The following is a 21,904-nucleotide window of genomic DNA, read 5'->3' as shown; positions in this document are numbered from 1 at the left end:
GGTAACTACAGGTATTAAAGTGTAGATAATAAGGGTATACTAAGCCGAAAGGGGATGACTCAACTCAAAGGGTCATTCTGAACAACTTTTGTTCTACGAGATTGCAAATTCGCGAAAAAAAATATTCGTTTTCCATGGTAAAAAGTCACGTGTCATCAAAGTTTCTATGAAAAAGGTTTTTTTTTGTTAATTTTTAAAACTCGTAGAACAAAAGTTCAGAATGACCCCCTGTCTCACTTGTTTTTACCCGACTGCTGAAGGAGGAGGGTAATATTTTTCGATTGTATGTTTGTAAGTATATTTTTTGGTGGCAGAATAATATTTTTCATATTTTTAGAGTTTCGTACCTCAAAAGGAAAAATAGCAACCGTTATAAGATCTCTTTGTTGTTCGTCTGTCTGACTGACTGTATGTCACTGCCCTTTTTCTCAGAAACGGGTAAAGATATCAAGCTGATATTTCGCATAGATATGAGGAGTACCCAAAAAAAATTGGGGTACTCCCTCTCCCATACAAGTAAATTGGGGCTAATATTTTTTCCGGTTATTTTGATGGTGTAGGTAGGGTATCGTTGAATAGGTCTTTTAATATAATAGGTATAAAAAAAGGTTAAAATATAATTATTTGGCTTTTACCCTTAAATTTGGGGACCACACCATAGACAAATCCTAATTTAAAAAATGATTTCAATAGATGGCGTGTTTTTATGTTGGGTAACTCAGAATAAGAAGTGATGATATCTCAGAATAATAATGGTTAATGGTGCTATTCCGCTAAGCATCGAAACTGGTGGGACGCTAATGAAAAGTGGTCATGGAAATGCACCAGGGTAGACCCTGCTCCTAGAACAAGGCATGAGTTTGTGATTTGTGTGCGTGAAAGGCGAGGATGGAAACTTTGAATATTTTCTTGATTTTTTTATTATTGATGCAATAACATATAATTAGTATTATTCTGAGTTACCCACCGAAGTCACCCCGTGGCAGGTTGACTAGATAGGTACTTTTGCAAATCACGCCATATATCGTTGTTGTTTTTATTAGTGGCTACTGTCTATAGAAGAAATTCCGTCATTGACAATTTTACGTTACGAATGAATTTAGTAAACCCAGTAAACCTAACTAATCCAGAGAAAACCTAAAATATCTTTCTCTCTCTCTTTGAAAAACATACTTAATAGCCCAAACTCGATTCTATTCTATTCTCTGTGGGGGTGTAAGTACCTGCACCTGGCTCTCTCGAGTGGAACCTTTGTGCATATCCCCAAGGTCTAAACTGCCTTCCTAAGCTTGAACCATTTCCCACCACGCTGGTCCACTGCGGGTTGGTGGGTTCACATATCTAGATGTACTAAATCTAGATATGCAGGTTTCCTCACAATGTTTTCCTTCACCGTTAGAGCGATGGTATACATTGTACTTAAGTTAAAAGAACTCATTGGTACATGTCAGCGCCGTGATTCGAACCCGCATCTCTTGCGTGAGAAGCGGGCGCTTACCCGACTGAGCTACCACCGCGCCCAAACTCGATGCTTTTAGCTATTAAATCTTTGAAATAAAAGTCAGTCACCTCCGTGTTACTGCCCTCATCAGATCCTCACGAGACCATGCCTCAACCAGCACCATGAGACTGTGTTTTTGAATCCTAACCTAATCTTCCTACATATTGTCATCACTTAGATCCATTCACTATATTCCTGCTCCTCATCCCAGGGCCGTGGGGACCGGAGGCACGTCAGCTTTTTAAAGACATCAGCAGCAGACTAATAGAAGTCTCAAGGGACCCTAGGGCTGGCACTTACCTATCACAAAGGCTAAGCATCGCTATATAGCGAGGTAACGCGGCCAGCGTCTTGGGTACCCTACCCGACAGTGGCAGCGATCTGGCCAGCATCTTCTTTTTAGTTTAATTTTAATTTTATATTAGTTAGTTTTAGTTAGACATTAATAATTATAATTTAATCAAGAAGTACCATGGACTTAACTAATAAAAAACATTATCATTTAATTTATTGAATATAGTATAAGAATTATGCTTCCTCAATTTCAAATCAAATTATGTTGGTGTCATAAAAGTTGAAAAAGTGCAATGACAACCAATGTGCAGTGATTTCGTGTCTGTACACAATTAGATCGCGAGCTGTCATTGCCGCCTAAACCGACGTGACCCTTCTTTGGAGGCCAGCGGCCGACTGAGTCAAACGTCGCTTGTGTTTATGATTTTATAACACAGAAAGCCGCCATAGATATTTGTATGAAGATTTGAGGGAAAAAAATTGCTCAAGTTTGGGATTAATTTACACAAAATAGGTGTGTGTTTATTAAAAAACAAGGTATTTAGCGCCTAGTCCAAGCATTTATCTTTATAATTTGATAAGAATCATATGAAAATTCTTGATAATTACGACACAGTTGTTACAATACGGGAGTGTGATTTACTGGTTTTTCGTAATTAATTTACAGTTATCCATAAGCATTTACTTAAATTCGAATGATTCAGCACCTAGCTAGACTCTTCGGCTACCTGTGTGATTTTTTTCAAGGCTGTAGAGCATCATTTACTACATAATTCTATGACAATGCCAACCCTCGATTGCCTATTGCTGACCCTTAAGAATGACACACTGATTCACCCTCTTTCGGCTTACTTTACCTCGTCTGCAACAACCTGTATAAATTTTATTATGGATCAACCAACCACGGACGCCCTGTATAGAATGTAGTTTTTTTTATTTTTTTTTTATTTTCGTGGTTGGAAATACTATTTATTTTAACACAATGTTATTTAATATTCAGGCTTACGGGCTGTTCAGTACAGACAAATGAAATACCGTGTATTTTTAAAATGGTATAATAATATGTCAGACAGGAATCAGGATACATACCTACATACAGTCATATTATTATTTTGCTCAGGAATATAATCCACGAAGGAGAAGCGACTCGTAAGCGAGCCACCCACTTTTCGCTGTACTTATATTTTTACTCACGTGATAGGTCGCGTGCTATCGCTCTCAGAGAGGATGTACTGTGATAATGTGTACAATTCTGCTACAATAAATATATCTACTCAATACACCTTTTATAATGACGCCCGTAATGCCCACACTGGTGTCAAGAGTAGATAGCTAGCTACCTAGTATTCTTTTGTTCGCCATAAAAGTGTCTATTGTATCCCGCCGACGGCACCCAAGGGGTTAAAACTCCATTAGGTCCAGAAAGAAAGGTACTGGAGTGAAAAAGTCGCGAAGTTTTGCCGTTTTCGTAACAAGAAGGCTTGTTTCTGACTAAGTATAGAGGTAAAAACTCTAATGCACAGGGTCATGTTAAAAATGCGTATTTAAACTAAAACCCAGCTCATCGCATGAATCCCGTCAAATCTTAACAAATCATATAAATTTTTGATGAATTAATATGACTTTTATAAGGTAGGTATAAAATTGTATAGCTACTTATTAAGCTATACAATTTTATTTTTTCTTAGTGAAATATCTATCAGAATCCTTAAAGTTATGCATTGTAAAGGCTACAAGACTCTACGTCAAAGTTGAGAAAAGCTTTTGTAAATAAAGCTTCGATGTTAAAAGAGCTTTATGTGGCTGTAAAGCTGCAACAAATATCGTCATCGCCCGTTCGAACACACAATACGATAATATATTGTAGCTTGTAGAGAGAGTTGTAGTCTGATAGAGAAATAAATTCAAGCACCATTTTAGGACTTAACATGGTATAGGTCTGGTTTGAATTTATCTGTGATAAAATGACACGACTCTATTTTGTTCTATTAAAAGTGCTACGAACGAGAGTTAGTTAGAATAACCATCCTATATTTTATCACGGGGCCTGGTCTGCATGCTGCAGTGTGCCAATATCCTTAGGCAAACATAAATAACGGTTACTTATGCATAAACGAATTTACCCTAGTTTCATTCATGCATAAGTAACAGTTATTAAAGAAAAGTATGAGGCGACAATGCCAAGAGATAATCAAGTGGTTGTCGACTGAATTGCAGCAGTCGCCGAGATCAAAGCTCGGGCACAGTTCCAAGGCATAGGGTCTTCCAAATACGTATCTACATTCTACAAATAATATAACAAAGATAAATAATGAAACATAAATGATGAAAGAATGTGACTTAACAATTAATTTAATATAGATAAAGTATCATTTATTTGACACACTGACAACAACAACAAAAATGACTCCATTTTTATTTGAATGCAATATTTTACACTTTTAGTTGGTAATGTTCTGATGCGCTGTAATGTACTCGAATATTGCAGACGAAGTAATTAAACTTGCCTTTTCCATTTAGGAGTAATTTGGTTTGGACGACCGAATGGCGTAGTGGTTGGTGACCTGACTACTGAGCCGATGGTCCCGGGTTCGATTCCCGGCTGGGGCAGATATTTGTTTAAACACAGATATTTGTTCTCGGGTCTTGGATGTGCCCGTAAAATGGCAATAGGCCCGCCCCCTATTACATTGGGACTAACATAACACTCTGGCGAAAAGTGGGTGCAGCAATGCACCTCTGCCTACCCCGCAAGGGAGTACATTAGTAGAAGGCGTGAGTGCGTGTTTTTTTTTTTTTGAGTAATTTGGTGCTATTGTCACTGGAACTATTTCATTGCTCGCGAATGTAGTTTTGGATAAAAAGGCAATTTAAAGGCCTACCTATATTTGCAGGCCAGTGTAGTTTCCACTCTTTATAGTTGACAGCTCTGCATTGTCAATATACTTAGATTAACAATATACGAAAGATACCTACGTCTCGACAAATAACACGCCAGTTCTACCGCTGAGCACTTACTTTGAATTAAGTAATTATGTTAAATGTCTTGTGACTTTATTCGTTGGTATTCTTTGGATGTAATTCGGTTGGTTTGACAGTAACCAAAATTCGGTCAGTTTCTGTGACGTTCCATCTTGTTCGTATATTGTTAGTCTAAGTTCTGCGTATATTGACAATGCAGCTATATACGCAAAATATCGAGTGGTTGGCGATGGCGGCACTTTGTTAACATCGTATAAACAATACATTGCTACACTCATACATTTTAACGAACATCCTGTAGAACAAAACTTTCCGGATTCGTATTTTACTATTATTTTATTGAATATACACTAGCATGCAATAAAAAAATCGGATACCTACACTGTTAACTATACATTGGCTCTCCAATGTGGCAGAAGGCATCATTAAGCTAGCTTTTTCCGTTTTGGAGTAACTTGATGCTAACGAGACTTTCTCATTGCTCGCTAATGTATAATGATATCAATTGTAATACACCCGCCTTGAAGTGAATATTTTAAACTGCCACGCATCATTTAAATTATACTATAGTGACCCCCCTCAAAAAGCATCTACGTGTGTACATACGTACAAACAAAAAAAAAACGCAACATGCAACATTATGCGAAGTAATGTAAGAACCCCCCGCCTAATAGAATGAAACTAAAGTTATTACATTCTCTTTCTATTCAATCCGGGATCACACGCGAACACTGAACATTTCATAACATCCATCTAACCCAAAACGTTATATTTTCCTTGGATGAGTGAAACCATAGGTTTACGCATGAGCAAATATTTCATAAGGTAGCAAATTGGTTTTCCTGTTAAGATACTGAAATAGGAGAAGTACTAGCTATTTTCATCCCGAGAATAATTTTAAGCGATAAAAAGAGATACTTATCCATATTTTATACTTACATTTTACCGACATTGCCGAATATTAAATGGATACTAGATGTGATAGACATAAAAATGTATTCCTCTACAACGTACAAAAATTTAGAACACGAGCCTTTTTTGTGAAAAAGAAAAGATTATTTGATTTCAATGAAGCAAAATAAACTTTTTCCGTCTTCTCTTACAAATCAATGTTCTAGCGTTTACCTTGTGTTGTCTTTTCCATCTGTCTGTTGTCTTAGGTTATCGTGGGTGTACTTTTCCATTTAGGTAATACTATGATATTTTCGGGCAGAGCGTCCAGCACTCAAATTGTCATAAATGAATAAATAAATAAATATGTGGGGACATCTCACACACGGCCATCCAACCCCAAGCTAGGCAGAATCTGTGTTATGGGTGTCGGACGACTGATATATCTACACAAATACATAGATAGATAGATACTAAATATAAATATCAACAACCAAGACCCGAGTACAAATATCTGTTTTTAATCTGCCCCAGCCGGGAATCGAACACGGGACCTTCAGCATAGCAGTCAGGGTCACTAACCACTACACCATTCAGCCGTCATTTAAAAACCACCTCGCCTCTAAAAAAAGTTTAAACTTTAGAGAAAAGTTCAGAAATAACGGAGGGAGGAAAAATGTGAAAGTTTTTGATTATTATTATTATTTAACTCTTTATTGCACAAATATTACAAATAAAAGTACAAAGGGTGGACTTAATGCTAAGAGCATTTTCTGCCAGTCAACCCGCAGGAGGTACAAAGATAAAAAGTATATAAAGTTGATTGACTGATTTCACTGACTTGGCAACGGGATGGCCACTAATAAAATTCCAAATGTAGGTTGTGTGTCCCTAAACTTAATATTTTTATTATAGGTAGGTGTACTTCTTTTGTATAATTTCTCTCCTCCGAGATAGTCTGGAAGAAATTACTCATAGTAATAAGGCCACCATTTGTACTGTCTATGTTGTGCATATTATATGGTAATTTCTGTGTTTGTGTATAAAGAATTATGTATCGTATTGTATTTATTATTCATAATATTAATTACATGTCAGGGAAAAAATAATAATATTAATATAAAAATAAAGTCATACCTAAACTAAAATGAAATACTAATATAACATTAAAATGTACTTAGTAGTACAAAATTCAAACAATGGTAAATTATAAAAAAAAATGATAATCATAAAAATAATAAAATGTCAAGAATAAAAAAAAATATTATAAGAATATACAATGTCAGTAGTTAGAAGCCGAGAAAATAAAAATCTATATAATTTAAGTCTTCCTGCTAATGAATTCACCCACAGTGTAGATCTCTATCTATATCTTACACTTACTTAGTATAACGTCCAAAAAATTATATAAACAATATTTATTACTTACGAAACTGTGTACTAATGTAGTAGGAACATTATGTATATTATATAGGTATGTAACGTGATTATGATCACAGCTGACTCACTGACTGACTATATATTATATTATTCACACTCAATCTATTTATAGAAACTGTGATTGACAATGTTTTATGTATCCATACACTTATCTTTTCTATCAGAGCATAATAAACTGTATATAAAAAAAAACATATAACTGAAAACTAATAATCAGTCTATCTACCACGGCCTAGAAGCGATCGAAAAAAATACACGAAAGTTATTTATTCAACAAATTCCGTGTATTTAATACAAACCTATATTTTTTTAATTTGATTAAGGAATACGTATATATAAAATTGTAGTATATTTTTCGAAGTCGGATATTGCACGGCCTTTCAATCAATTGAAACTGAAAAGTTAAATTAGCCTTCCTTTGTTTCATGCAATCGGATATAATATTACAAAGTATAATACAAAGGCGCAAAATATGCCGTTTATTCTTTGTTCCATTTTCAATTTAATAAGTAATATTAATTGCATTGAACTAATATTATCATTTTACTTCAATGATTTACTGGTATTTTTTTGTTAATGGAACTTGTGTATGTTTATTTAGTTGTCGTGAGTGGTGCGTGTATCGAGAGATTTTGATTGAACAGGGCCGCAGGCTCCTTATCGCGAAATTGTTTTAATTAATTTATTTATTTCGTTAATGTTACTTCATTTTGAATTCACAATAGGGCCCCTGGTTCTGAAAAAAAGATTACATTGTTTAAAATCTGTTCCATTGTTTAAAATTCAAAATGATCAACTAACTCTGTGCACTGATCATAATGTCAATAGCCAGCCTACCTCTTATATTATTTGTAGTCAGAAAGAATCAGTATTCAAGGCTCAGAAAAGAATAATTAGATCTATGTGTGGCCTTAAAACCACAGACAGCTGTAAGCCCTATTTTAAGAAATTCAAAATTTTACCTTTGCCATGTCTGTATATTTACGAAGTAGCTGTATTTATAAAATCAAATCCAAAGCTCTTCTTGAAGGCATCAGAGGTACATCACTGCAGTCGGATAAGTTTGCTACATAGGAACAGACTGTGCACTCAAGCCTCAAAGACGGCCTTTAATGAATAAAAGTGTATTTTGCATGTCGCCCCTTATCTATAGTAAAATACCAAATTGTATTAGAGACCTAGAAATAAAAATATTTAAGAAAAGTTTATGTGAATTACTAATTGCTAAGTGCTATTACACAATAACAGACTTTTTAGACGATAAAACACTATAATAATTGACATTTCTAAAATAATTAATGTTATCTTGTATGTATACCTACCTGAATAATCTAAATTTCAACTTCTAAAATATGTAATTAATTGATTTGTGTATTTGCATGCATTTTTGTTATATAGCATGAGCCAACCCTAAATATTTAATGTATTAAACAATTCAATATGTTCGTATGCTTTATGAATAAGCAGTACATAGAATGTACCTACTCATAATTTATTTATTTATTTATAATGAAGAATATACAAAAGTAATTATGTACAATAATTGTATTTGATCTGAATTTACCTGTGTACACGAGTAATTTTTTTTAGTTTGAGTTTGTAAGTCTACGGAAGGATACTTTACACAGCAAGAATGAATGAATAAATAGGTATATTTATTTCCAGATAGACTTAGTCCCAAATTACATCACACAAAACCATTTTGGTTTGTCTGTTCGTAAAGAGTCGCAATTCTTTTCTATAATTAGATTAATTATATGTTAATTATATGTATTTTTGTTATAAATATTTTCAATAAGTTTGAGAGCCGCTGGGACCGATAATACTGTTCACTGTAAACATGTAGTTATATTTAGTAACACTCGAGTATTATTAACTTGGAGTGGGTGAAAGCCGTAGATACAGGGATTTTACCTACTCGATAAAATTGAATTACCACACACATGGATTGCACACTAAGTATCCGAATATTAACTGGTAAATAAAATAGAATAAGTACCTATATAGGTACTCATGAGCAATGAAAAAGGTCCATCTGCCATTGTCACTTCATGATCCTTAAATATAACTTACATAAATAGGTACCTACTAGGAATAATGTATATAGGCGGTCTTATCGCAAAAAGCAATACCTATATTACCGAATATTAGTTATAAGTATTTATGTAGTTAGTTTGTTGTAATTTCCCGCCCGTCGACGCTCTAACTCTAAGTTCATCCCAAAGGTTATATTTTTTTATTTATTCTCACATAGAATTTCATACGTTTTCAGCTTGTGGTGTTACAGTGTAGGTTCTTTGATGTTTTTAATCTAATTATGAAATTTATTTACATAATTTGCACAAACCAGCTTCATTTCCTGGCGAGTGAACCTCAAAGAATATTAAAACACACATATGTAAGGAGTTTGTAAATTCATAGTGGGTTGATGTATTGCATGAAAAAAATTGCAAGAAAAAAACGACAAAAAAGTGAAGTGACATAAGGTTGTATACTGAAAGAAAGGTAACTTATTAGCGCTTACTTTTCCGAACCAGCGCTGATTAACACGGGAAAAATATTAAAATATCCAAAGTAAAGTAAGCGCTTATAAGTTTCGAACTTTTTCTGTATACGCCCTTAGCTATGAATTTTAAAGAAAACCAATCCTGAATTAGGTTCATGGCCTTATAGTATAAGTACACTGACATAAAACCCTCAGGCTATTTCAATTTATTTTCACACACACACACACACACAGAAACACATCGACTAAACCTCTCTTTATCGGCCAAGGGCAAGACATTCAAACCCCAAGAAATTCACAACGCAGACAGCACGCATGTTCATAATAAGATTAAAGGGAAGAAAGGGAAATGTAGGTCAACTTCTGTTATGAAATGGTGATAAGGACGAGAAACCATTACAGTCGTGTAGAATATACGCACAGTGGGGAGTTTTGTAAGTGATGCACCGCTGCAAAAAAAATCTTATTCATACTATGTAAAGAAGAGCGGTGGTAGCTCAGTTGGGTAAGCGCCCGCTTCTCACGCCATAGATGCGGGTTCGAATCCCAGCGCTGACATGTACAAATGAGTTCTTTAAACTTAAATACAATGAATACCATCGCTCTTACGGTGAAGGAAAAACATCGTGAGGAAACCTGCATATCTACATTCAGCACATCTAGATATGTGAACCCACCATCCCGCAGTGGACCAGTGTGGTGGGAAATGGTCCGAGCTTGGGAAGGCAGTTTAGACCTTGGGGATATGCACAAAGGTTCCATTCGAGAGAGCCAGGTGCAGGTACTAGAGACCCCCACAGAGAATATAATAGAATACTATGTAAAGAATGAAGATCAATTCAAGTAAGTAAGCAGTTTGTAAAATAGTGACCATCATAAAAAATATATAAATTTATTATGATGAATAAAGGCATAAATGAGTTTGAGTTACAAATTTATAAAATCTCCTTTATTATTTAATAACATTACAACGTAGTTATGAATATTAAAATTTAATAACTGATTTTTTTATTAAGTGAAGGCAATATAAGTTAATTTGATCATAAATCATTTTTACAATAAGATTACTAAACATTAAACTTTGTATTTTCCCTCTTCGAAGTAATGAAGGATGAGCGAATAGCTTCAGGTTTCAGACTTGTTTCTGAGTAAAAATATTTTAGACCCTAAAACGAAACCTTGGCTAAGTTAAGTAGGTATAGCATATGATTTCAAAAGCTTTATTTTGAGAGAAACATTTAAAAGCTTTTGAACTGTAATAAGCTTTATTTAATAAATGTTTACGGATAGTCTACGTCCCCTAGTGCATATGAGATTATTTTTAAACAAACCAATGTTTTCTACACTTTCATAAGACTTTTATGAAAGTAACTATATCAGTCTTCAGTACCTAGATACAGTTATACATATAAACTAATAGTATATAATTAATTTACTAATGGTGTACTTAAGTAATTATTCAAATTTTGTGTCCATTTCTGTTAAGCTTTAGGAAAACGACATCGACAGTCACAAGATAGATTTAAACCCCCTTATTCATAGAAAAGTTACAAAACGTTTTAACTAATAAACTGTTTTGTCCCTCTCCGACAGGGAACAATTTGTTCTTTGACAGAGAGGGACAAAACAGTTTATTAGTTAAAACGTTTTGTAACTTCTCTATGAATAAGGGGGAAAGTCTATTAAAATACTAGCTGTTCCCGCGAGCTTCACTTCGCTTTAAAAAGATTTTCCCGTGGGAATTCCGGGATAAATAGCCTATGTTCTTTCTGAGGGTCTAGATCATTTGTATACCAAATTTAATTCAAATCCATTCAGTAGTTTTGGCGTGAAAGAGTAACAGACAGACAGACAGACACTGTTACTTTCGCATTTATAATATTATATATAAATATTGTTAGGATTCGTGCAAAACTCATAGATAAATTGTTACATGAATAACTTTGTCGAACGATATAACATAATAAACCAACACAACAAAGCCAAAACGATAAAACACTGGTCCAAATATTTCCCTACAACATTTCCCGCTCACTCCACTCGCACGTGTGTCGCTTTGCACTAACACGGGTTTTCTCACGCCATCTAGTTTCGACTGGCGACAACTGCTGCTCATCACGGAACCCGACGCGCAGCTGCATCTCGCCGGCAAGTCCACCTGCCATCTCATGATGAAGACCTTCGCCAACTTCCTCAAGGCAGAGGAGATCATCTACACCCCCTGGGACACCACGTCGGAGGGCGGCCTCAACTACACTGAAAATCTCAAGTTTTATCTAGGAAATAAGTATACAAGTAAGTGATTATTTGGTTTTAAACAAGGCGACGCCAGCGACATCTGTACGTTTCAGGGTAAGTAGTTTTCGGTTGGTGCGCCACCCGCTAGATGGCGCTGTTAAATATTTTAGTTACGCTACTCCCTAGTAGATAGCGCTGCCCAAAAATACGCTGCCCCAAATTACATTTAAGCTACTCACCGCTAGGTGGCAGGAAAATAGCTTGAAAAAATATTTTGACGTTAATACGTTTCATACAAGTCATGTAGAGTCTACAGGATGTTGCAATTAGTGACATGGTAAGCCGAAAGGTGATGACTGAGGGGGTTATTCTAAACAATAGTTGAACAATAGTTGTTTTTAATGACACCCTGAGTCATCCCCCACTTGAAACAAAATGTATAAAATGAATTTACCTCGTTTAATACTGCATCTTTACGTCTGCTGTTTTATAAACCGTACCAGTGTTTCGTATTAATAGGTAGGTAAAAAACTAACAAATATTTATCTAATCCATTTGTAGGATATTGAAAAATGTTAACTCACCGGATATTACTATTTGCACATAAATTTGTCCGCAGATTCGATTGGGGCAGGATAGTTTTGTTATTCGAATACGAAGCGTGGTCCGAGGTGGTCGGGATGAACGGTGGATGGTTGCTGGCCAGTACCATAGCAGACTATACCAATCTCGAGAAAATAACCCTAGCCTACGGCCAAATCCTACCCGACAGTTCACCTGAGGAACTGTTGCTGACCTATGTAGGGTTAGACTACGCGAGTAAGTGACGAGTGTGAAACGTGACGGGTTAAAAGCATTTGGGTTAAGGTGGCACGCACGAGTTGTTTTACGCACGTTTTCTTTCATTATATGACGACAGCTTTTTGAAATTTTGATGGACATACACTCACCTTTAAATGCACGCGATATATTGGTTATTATTCTGAGAACTGCAATATATGTATTAAAGAGATTATCAGGAAATAAGGTCGCTCCAGTTAAAGCGGTAGAGTGGAAGGAAATACCATAGACTAATAATTGTGTATTATGTCTATGGAAATACTAACATTTTACTGTTACGTCACCAACTTTGAAACAGCGAAAAACTACAAATTCTCCACCCTTTATACACGAATATTGGTGCGAATGTGAATCCGATTAGCACCTAATAAACTACGACAAGGTCCCATGAAAGGGGTTTAACAGCAATTTCCTTTACACGTCCCAATCCATTTGAACCCTTTCAAACCAACTAGGGTTCCCTCGCAATATCCCTGTTTTGCTATAATAGGATTTGGTATTGAGTCCTTGTTCTGGCGATATGTTCTATAATGAGGCGATTGGAGTCAGTTCTACTTGCCTACTCTTGAAACGCAATCAAATACAGCCTAGCTTGCCTTCTCGTCATTAAGAAAATCTAAAACTTATTCTTATTTTTAACAGACTTCGAAAAAGGAGGATGTTCTCAATTCGTCTATATGTTTTTTTTATTACCGACATATTCACCATGCTAGAATTTAAGTTAGTAAGAAAAATCTCCAAGAAACAGCTATTACCTTCAACCTTAATTTTATTGTGGATACTAGATTATTGGTGGTATTGTATTTGTACTTTTGGAAAAGAGTTATGAGTTACTAGCTGTTCCCGCGATCTTCGCTTCGCCTTAAAAAGTTTTCCGTGGGAATTCCGTTATAAAAAAGTAGCCTCTATATTCTTTCTCAGGGTCTAGACCTTATGTATACCAAATTTCATTCAAATCCGTTCAGTAGTTTTAGCGTGAAAGAGTAACAGTCAGACAGACAAACACAGTTACTTTCGCATTTATAATATTAGTTAGGATTAGGATAGTTAGGATGAATGACGAGTAGTTTCATGAGTAGGGCGGCAGGTTATGTCATACGCAATGCCTTCGGGAGACTGGCTAACAATAGGAGTTCTACTTGCTATTCTACCTCTAGAGTCAGGTCATCTACATATATCTGTATATCATATTAGAATTTTGTGTTGCCCCATCTATGCTATAGAGGGCGTTGCAAAACTGGTATACCAAGCCGAAAGTGACTCGGGGGCCCATTCTAAACCACTTTTGATATGGAGCAGCCAATGTAAAATTCATACCTACCTATATGTAGCTCAAAAGCTCTTTCATTTGATCCATACTTTCACGGACACCCTGTATATTATCCATTAATCCACTAAGCGTAAGTGAACATAGTAGGTAGTCATCTAACAACAAACATTCAAAACCCAGCAACCGAAATATCAAACTTTTGGCTCAACTTCCTGTGTTTACCTATTAATATAACGCCCTTTAATGAAGTCATTTTCAACATTTATTTCATGACTTATTGTTAGCCTTTTAACTTGAAGCCGTCAACTTTTGCTCATAATTTAAGTAATTACTTAAGAAACAATTTCAATCTACCCTCCAAATGAGCCGGCTAGTCAAGGGCAGATGTCACGTCCAATGAACTAACTTTGTGAGTGTCTAAAGTTGGGAATAATTAACTCGGATACAGGGTAAATAGTTGTGATTAATGCGCTAAATCTTAAATAACTACGAAAATAATGTACTTAAATATATAATATAGCTGTGCCCAGGAGCTTCGCTTCGCCTTAAAAAGTTTTCCCGTGGGAATTCCGGGATAAAAAGTAGCCTATGTTCTTTCTCAGGGTCTAGACCATATGTATACCAAATCCGTTCAGTAGTTTTGGCGTGAAAGAGTAACAAGACAGACAGACACAGTTACTTTCGCATTTATAATATTAAGTTAGGATTAGGATTGGTGGCTACCGATTTAGTCTTCTTTCTTCAACCAAACTGTACTTCTACATAGTAACAACTTTACTGTAGATATATAATATCTACATTGAAGACCAAAATGACGAAGTACCTATGTCCGATAAAACAAATTATGATTAATGATGTTTAGTTAATATTACGTATTTGGATGAATTGACTGTGTTAATTGCCATTATTAAGGGTTGTTCTAACAAAGAATTATCTCATACATAACAGTTATGATTTTTTCAGCTGGGGGTAAAAATATGGTTCTATTTTTCAATTGATCTAAGATGTTATCAAAATAAATGTTATTATTAAGTCACTACATACCTTTATTTTTGCAGACCTGTGTACCTATCGCGAACTTATTTTGACAACGGTTACAAAGCGTATATGAATTTGACACTAATTAGTTCATACTTCGTTTTGGCTTCGCGATGGCCCCACTGTCATGTAGAGTTTTAGCGTTATCGTTAAACATCATGCAGAGGTAATTATGCTAAAGTTAAACATACGTAGGTATGAGTGTGAGTCTGTGAGTTTGAAATGATTTATCTCTGAGAGAAGAAGACGTAACTACTGAAAGTTTAGTCCAGAGAATAGGTACTCTGAGATGTCGTAAAGAGCTTAGTTTAGTGCTTAGTTTGTGCACAAAAGCCAACTGAAAATGAAGAAGCGTAAAGTTAAGAAACTTTGACGTTTTAGTTAGACTTAGAACACCAACTTAACTAGATAAATAATTTTACTCGCCTGATGCAGTAGTTTCTGAGGTAGGTAGAGCAGTTTTTTTGATTACATGTCTCATCATCATCATCAGCCAATAATCATCCACTGCTGGACATAGGCCTCTCCCAAGGAGCGCCATAACACTCGGCCTTCCTCATCCAACCACTACCCGCCACCCGCCTAAGGTCGTCAGTACAATCAGACAATGCTGGTTTGGCAACCCTAGTGAAAACTTTTTTTATGTTGGTTTGATAATATATACTCGGTGTTAAAACCAACTCGCCATTCTAGCCCTTTCAGTAATACCACTTTTGCAAAAAAAAATTATATTTCTTTTTCATGTGAATATTGTTGGTAGCTTTCCTCACAGTAAGGTTTACCCATTTCATTACCTCCAAGTTATAAAACGCAGTCCTCAGGGTGTAACTCTGGTTAGAGAGATATCCCTTTGCCTTCCGATAGAGACAATATCTTTACCTAATAAAACGTATCTTTACGGTTTTTATACAAGCCCATACGCAGCTGAGCCAGTCAGCCTGTGGATGCTTTTATTACCTATTTTACATATTATGTATGTAGGTATTCTACCGTATCAATTCAATACTATTGATTAGAGACCACGTACAGTTAAGGTAGCGTGGGACGCCCTCCTGGTAGACGGTAGTGGATGCGTGAAGAAAGCGGAGGACAGAGTCCAACAGTGGGTATTTTGGCTGATGATGATGATCATGATAATTAAAATAATGAAGGCAGCAACGCCTACGATGTCGAACGTCTACGACACAATAGAAGGAAAGAAACATTTAAGAAAGAAAGAAACAAATAGAGTCAAAAATAACGAGAGTCCATGGTTTAACATTTAATTAAAGGACCCAAAATGTGCACACATTTACTCCATGTATCCTTTGACACGAGGAAAAAACTCGCAACAAACGAGTATAATTGCAAAAAATACGAGAGAATTGTACTGAATTACCTTCAGACGAGGTTCAGTAATTGACTCGGAGTGGGCAACAAGAAGTAAACACCAAATTACAGTGATTAGCCGCTGAAATTCAGTTCAATTGAGGCTGCCTGCCTCGGCGAGGCATATTAGAATATCATTGCCTCGGGGTTTCTACCGCACTCGAAGCTTGGTCGTACTGACGCTAACGTTTCAGCGTACATTGCCTCGGCTGGGCAATTCGAGCATGCCACGAGGTCGAGCCAAATATAAGCCAGCCACCTCCTCAACGCTCGAAACGTGCAAACAGCTTATGGCTTTAGAGCTTGTACATATTAGGCCGTTAAGAAAAGAACAGGGGGTTATTCTAAACAATAGTTGAACAAAAGTTGTTTTTAATGACACCCTGAGTCATCCCCCACTTCGGAAACAAAATGTATAAAAGAATTTACCTCGTTTAATACTGCATCTTTACGGCTGCCGTTTTATAAACTGTACCAGGGTTTCATATTAAAAGATAGGTAAAAAAACTAACAAATATTTATCTAATCCATCTGTAGGATATTGAAAAATGTTAACTCACCGGATATTACTATTTGCACATAAATTTGTCCGCAGATTCGATTGGGGCAGGATAGTTTTGTTATTCGTGGTGGTCGGGATGAACGGTGGATGGTTGCTGGCCAGTACTATAGCAGACTATACCAATCTCGAGAAAATAACCCTAGCCTACGGCCAAATCCTACCCGACAGTTCACCTGAAGAACTGTTGCTGACCTATGTAGGGTTAGACTACGCGAGTAAGTGACGAGTGTGAAACGTGACGGGCTAAAAGCATTTGGGTTAAGGTAGCACGCACGAGTTGTTTTACGCACGTTTTCTTTGAATGACGACAGCTTTTTGAAATTTTGATGGACATACACTCACCTTTAAATGCCAAGCTGAGCTAGAACCCGTTTCTGCACCGGGAAGCAACACCCTTGCTCATTTTCCTTTGCCTTTTTTTTTTTTTTTTTATTATTTGTTTTATTATTTATTTTTTGTGTTGTTTCCGTGTGTGTGTGAAATAAATGTATTTTCTTTCTTTCTTTCTTTCTTTCTAAATGCACGCGATAAATTGGTTATAATAAATTGGTTATTATTCTGAAAATTGCACCATATGTATTAAAGAGATTATACATATAGATAGATAGATAATTTTACATAGACACTTAACTAGGGTACAAAAGGCGGTCTTAAGCTTATAGCGATCTCTTCCAGACAACCTTAGGATGGATAGACTAAAAGAGATATAAATGGGGTACAGTGTAGTTACTCACAGGAATAAAGAAATAGCGAAAAACTACAAAAACTCCACCCTTTATACACGAATATTGGTGCGAATGTGAATCCGATTAGCACCTAATAAACTACGACAAGGTCCCATGAAAGGGGTTTAACAGCAATTTCCTTTACACGTCCCAATCCATTTGAACCCTTTCAAACCAACTAGGGTTCCCTCGCAATATCCCTGTTTTGCTATAATAGGATTTGGTATTGAGTCCTTGTTCTGGCGATATGCTCTATAATGAGGCGATTGGAGTCAGTTCTGCTAGCCTACTCTTGAAACGAAATGAAAGCCTAGCTTGCCTTCTCGTCATTAAGAAAATCTAAAACTTATTCTTATTTTTAACAGCCTTCGAAAAAGGAGGATGTTCTCAATTCGTCTATATGTTTTTTTTTTATTACCGACATATTCACTATGCTTATACCTATTTTCAGAACCTAGTAGGTATAAGTACCTAGAATTTAAGTTAGTAAGAAAAATCTCCAAGAAACAGCTATTACCTTCAACCTTAATTTTATTGTGGATACTAGATTATTGGTGGTATTGTATTTGTACTTTTGGAAAAGAGTTATGAGTTACTAGCTGTGCCCGCGAGCTTCGCTTCGCCTTAAAAAGTTTTCCGTGGGAATTCCGTTATAAAAAAGTAGCCTCTATATCCTTTCTCAGGGTCTAGACCTTATGTATACCAAATTTCATTCAAATCCGTTCAGTAGTTTTAGCGTGAAAGAGTAACAGACAGACAGACAAACACAGTTACTTTCGCATTTATAATATTAGTTAGGATTAGGATAGTTAGGATGAATGACGAGTAGTTTCAGGAGTAGGGCGGCAGGTTATGTCATACGCAATGCCTTCGGGAAACTGGCTAACAATAGGAGTTCTACTTGCTAGTCTACCTCTAGACTCAGGTCATCTACATATCTGTATATCACATTAGAATTTTGTGTTGCCCCATCTATGCTATACTTACAAGGTGTAGCAAAAGTGGTATACCAAGCCGAAAGTGACTCGGGGGCTCATTCTAAACCACTTTTGATATGGAGCAGCCAATGCAAAATTCGTACCTACCTATGTGTAGCTCAAAATCTCTTTCGTTGGATCCATACTTTCACGGACACCCTGTATATTATGAATTAATCCACTAAGCCTAAGTGAACATAGTAGGTAGTCATCTAACAATAAACATTCAAAACCCAGCAACCAAGATATCAAACTTTTGGCTCAACTTCCTGTGTTTACCTTTTAATATAAAGACCTTTAATAAAGTCATTTTCAACATTTATTTCACGACTTATTGTAAGCCTTTTAACTTGAAGCCGTCAATTTCTGCTCATAATTTAAGTAATTACTTAAGAAACAATTTCAATCTACCCTCCAAATGAGCCGGCTAGTCAAGGGCAGATGTCACGTCCAATGAACTAACTTTGTGAGTGTCTAAAGTTGGGAATAATTAACTCGGATACAGGGTAAATAGTTGTAATTAATGCGCTAAATCTTAAATACCTACGAAAATAATGTACTTAAATATATAATATAGCTGTGCCCAGGAGCTTCGCTTCGCCTTAAAAAGTTTTCCCGTGGGAATTCCGGGATAAAAAGTAGCCTATGTTCTTTCTCAGGGTCTAGACCATATGTATACCAAATTTAATTCAAATCCGTTTAGTAGTTTTGGCGTGAAAGAGTAACAAGACAGACAGACACAGTTACTGTCGCATTTATAATATTAAGTTAGGATTAGGATTGGTGGCTACCGATTTAGTCTTCTTTCTTCAACCAAACTGTACTTCTACATAGTAACAACTGTAGATATATAATAAATGTGATGTGCTGTGCAATAAAGAATTAAATAAAAAATAAATAAAAAAATATCTACATTGAAGACCAAAATGACGAAGTACCTATGTCCGATAAAACAAATTATGATTAATGATGTTTAGTTAATATTACGTATTTAGGGTGAATTGACTGTGTTAATTGCCATTATTAAGGGATTAGCCATTACTAACAAAGAATGATCTCATTCATAACAGTTATGATTTTTTCAGCTGGGGGTAAAAATATGGTTCTATTTTTCAATTGATCTAAGATGTTATCAAAATAAATGTTATTATTAAGTCACTACATACCTTTATTTTTGCAGACCTGTGTACCTATCGCGAACTTATTTTGACAACGGTTACAACGCGTATATGAATTTGACACTAATTAGTTCATACTTCGTTTTGGCTTCGCGATGGCCCCACTGTCATGTAGAGTTTTAGCGTTATCGTTAAACATCATGCAGATATAATTATGCTAAAGATAAACATACGTAGGTATGAGTGTGAGTCTGTGAGTTTGAAATGATTTATCTCTGAGAGAAGAAGACGTAACTACTGAAAGTTTAGTCCAGAGAATAGGTACTCTGAGATGTCGTAAAGAGCTTAGTTTAGTGCTTAGTTTGTGCACAAAAGCCAACTGAAAATGAAGAAGCGTAAAGTTAAGAAACTTTGACGTTTTAGTTAGACTTAGAACACCAACTTAACTAGATAAATAATTTTACTCGCCTGATGCAGTAGTTTCTGAGGTAGGTAGAGCAGTTTTTTTGATTACATGTCTCATCATCATCATCAGCCAATAATCATCCACTGCTGGACATAGGCCTCTCTCAAGGAGCGCCATAACTCTCGGCCTTCCTCATCCAACCACTACCCGCCACCCGCCTAAGGTCGTCAGTACAATCAGACAATGCTGGTTTGGCAACCCTAGTGAAAACTTTTTTATGTTGGTTTGATAATATATGACGGTCGAATGGCGTAGTGGTTAGTGGCCCTGACTGCTATGCCGAAGATCCCGGGTTCGATTCCCAGCTGCGGCAGATATTTGTTTAGAGACAGATATTTGTACTCGGGTCTTGGGTGTTGATATTTATATTTAGAATCTATCTATCTATGTATTTGTGTAGATATATCAGCTGTCGGACACCCATAACACAGGTTCTGCCTAGCTTGGGGTCGGATGGCCGTGTGTGAGATGTCCCCACATATTTATTTATTATTTATTTATATATACTCGGTGTTAAAACCAACTCGCCATTCTAGCCCTTTCAGTAATACCACTTTTGCAAAAAAAAAAATAATTCTTTTTCATGTGAATATTGTTGGTAGCTTTCCTCACAGTAAGGTTTACCCATTTCATTACCTCCAAGTTATAAAACGCAGTCCTCAGGGTGTAACTCTGGTTAGAGAGATATCCCTTTGCCTTCCGATAGAAACAATATCTTTACCTAATAAAACGTATCTTTACGGTTTTTATACAAGCCCATACGCAGCTGAGCCAGTCAGCCTGTGGATGCTTTTATTACCTATTTTACATATTATGTATGTAGGTATTCCACCGTATCAATACTATTGATTAGAGACCACGTACAGTTTAGGTAGCGTGGGACGCCCTCCTGGTAGACGGTAGTGGATGCGTGAAGAAAGCGGAGGACAGAGTCCAACAGTGGGTTTTTTGGCTGATGATGATGATCATGATAATTGAAATAATGAAGGCAGCAACGCCTACGATGTCGAACGTCTACGACACAATAGAAGGAAAGAAAAATTTAAGAAAGAAAGAAACAAATAGAGTCAGAAATAACGAGAGTCCATGGTTTAACATGTAATTAAAGGACCCAAAATGTGCACACATTTACTCCATGTATCCTTTGACACGAGGAAAAAACTCGCAACAAACGAGTATAATGGACAACATTTCATTTTCTTTACCCTATATTTTTATTAGCTATTCGGAAAGTTTATAGAAAATTAGTGGACCAGTATTTTTTTATTTTGTATATACATTAATTTTTGCATGTTATTTTTAACTTTAAAGTTAATTATTTTAAAACCGGAATTGACGTCACATATTAGGCTCAATTTTTTATTTTTGTCTATTGCCGGAGTCTCGAAAAAAAACATAAATGACACTGACAAGTGACATTTAAACTTTGTTTACATGCCAACCAACAAATGGGTCATTTTCAAATGACATTGATATTTCTGATGATGGAAAGTAGGTACTTATCATGTAAAAAAATAAGCAGAAGCATTTTTTCAACTTTGTAGGCGGTTGCATGCTCTGGGACATATTATATAGAGGTCATCTCTTAATAATAAATAAAAAAAATAGTCAGAAAGTGTCAGAACAGAATTAATGAAAATGACCCAAATAAACAACAACGTCACGATAAAACGTCAACGTCAATCAAA

The 21,904-nt window shown here is 35.9% G+C and overlaps 1 protein-coding gene across 3 annotated transcripts in view; it reads left to right on the top strand.

The window, feature by feature from the left end:
• Positions 1–21,904, top strand: part of LOC105389255 (atrial natriuretic peptide receptor 1) — a 195,650-nt gene that overhangs the window by 44,981 nt on the left and 128,765 nt on the right. The window contains exon 5 of one of the 3 annotated variants that reach the window (XM_048622101.1): positions 11,704–11,909. In XM_048622101.1, the coding sequence (XP_048478058.1) occupies positions 11,704–11,909 (206 nt within the window). Of the gene's footprint in view, positions 1–11,703; positions 11,910–17,003; positions 17,146–21,904 lie in introns of those variants that run through there. The other 2 variants (XM_048622102.1, XM_048622103.1) reach the window with 2 other exon arrangements.

Source organism: Plutella xylostella, chromosome 7, assembly GCF_932276165.1.
Source record: "Plutella xylostella chromosome 7, ilPluXylo3.1, whole genome shotgun sequence".
In the NCBI taxonomy this organism is placed as follows: Eukaryota; Metazoa; Arthropoda; class Insecta; order Lepidoptera; family Plutellidae; genus Plutella; species Plutella xylostella.
Note: the sequence above shows the minus strand (reverse complement) of the source record. Positions and strands in the feature narration are given on the sequence as shown.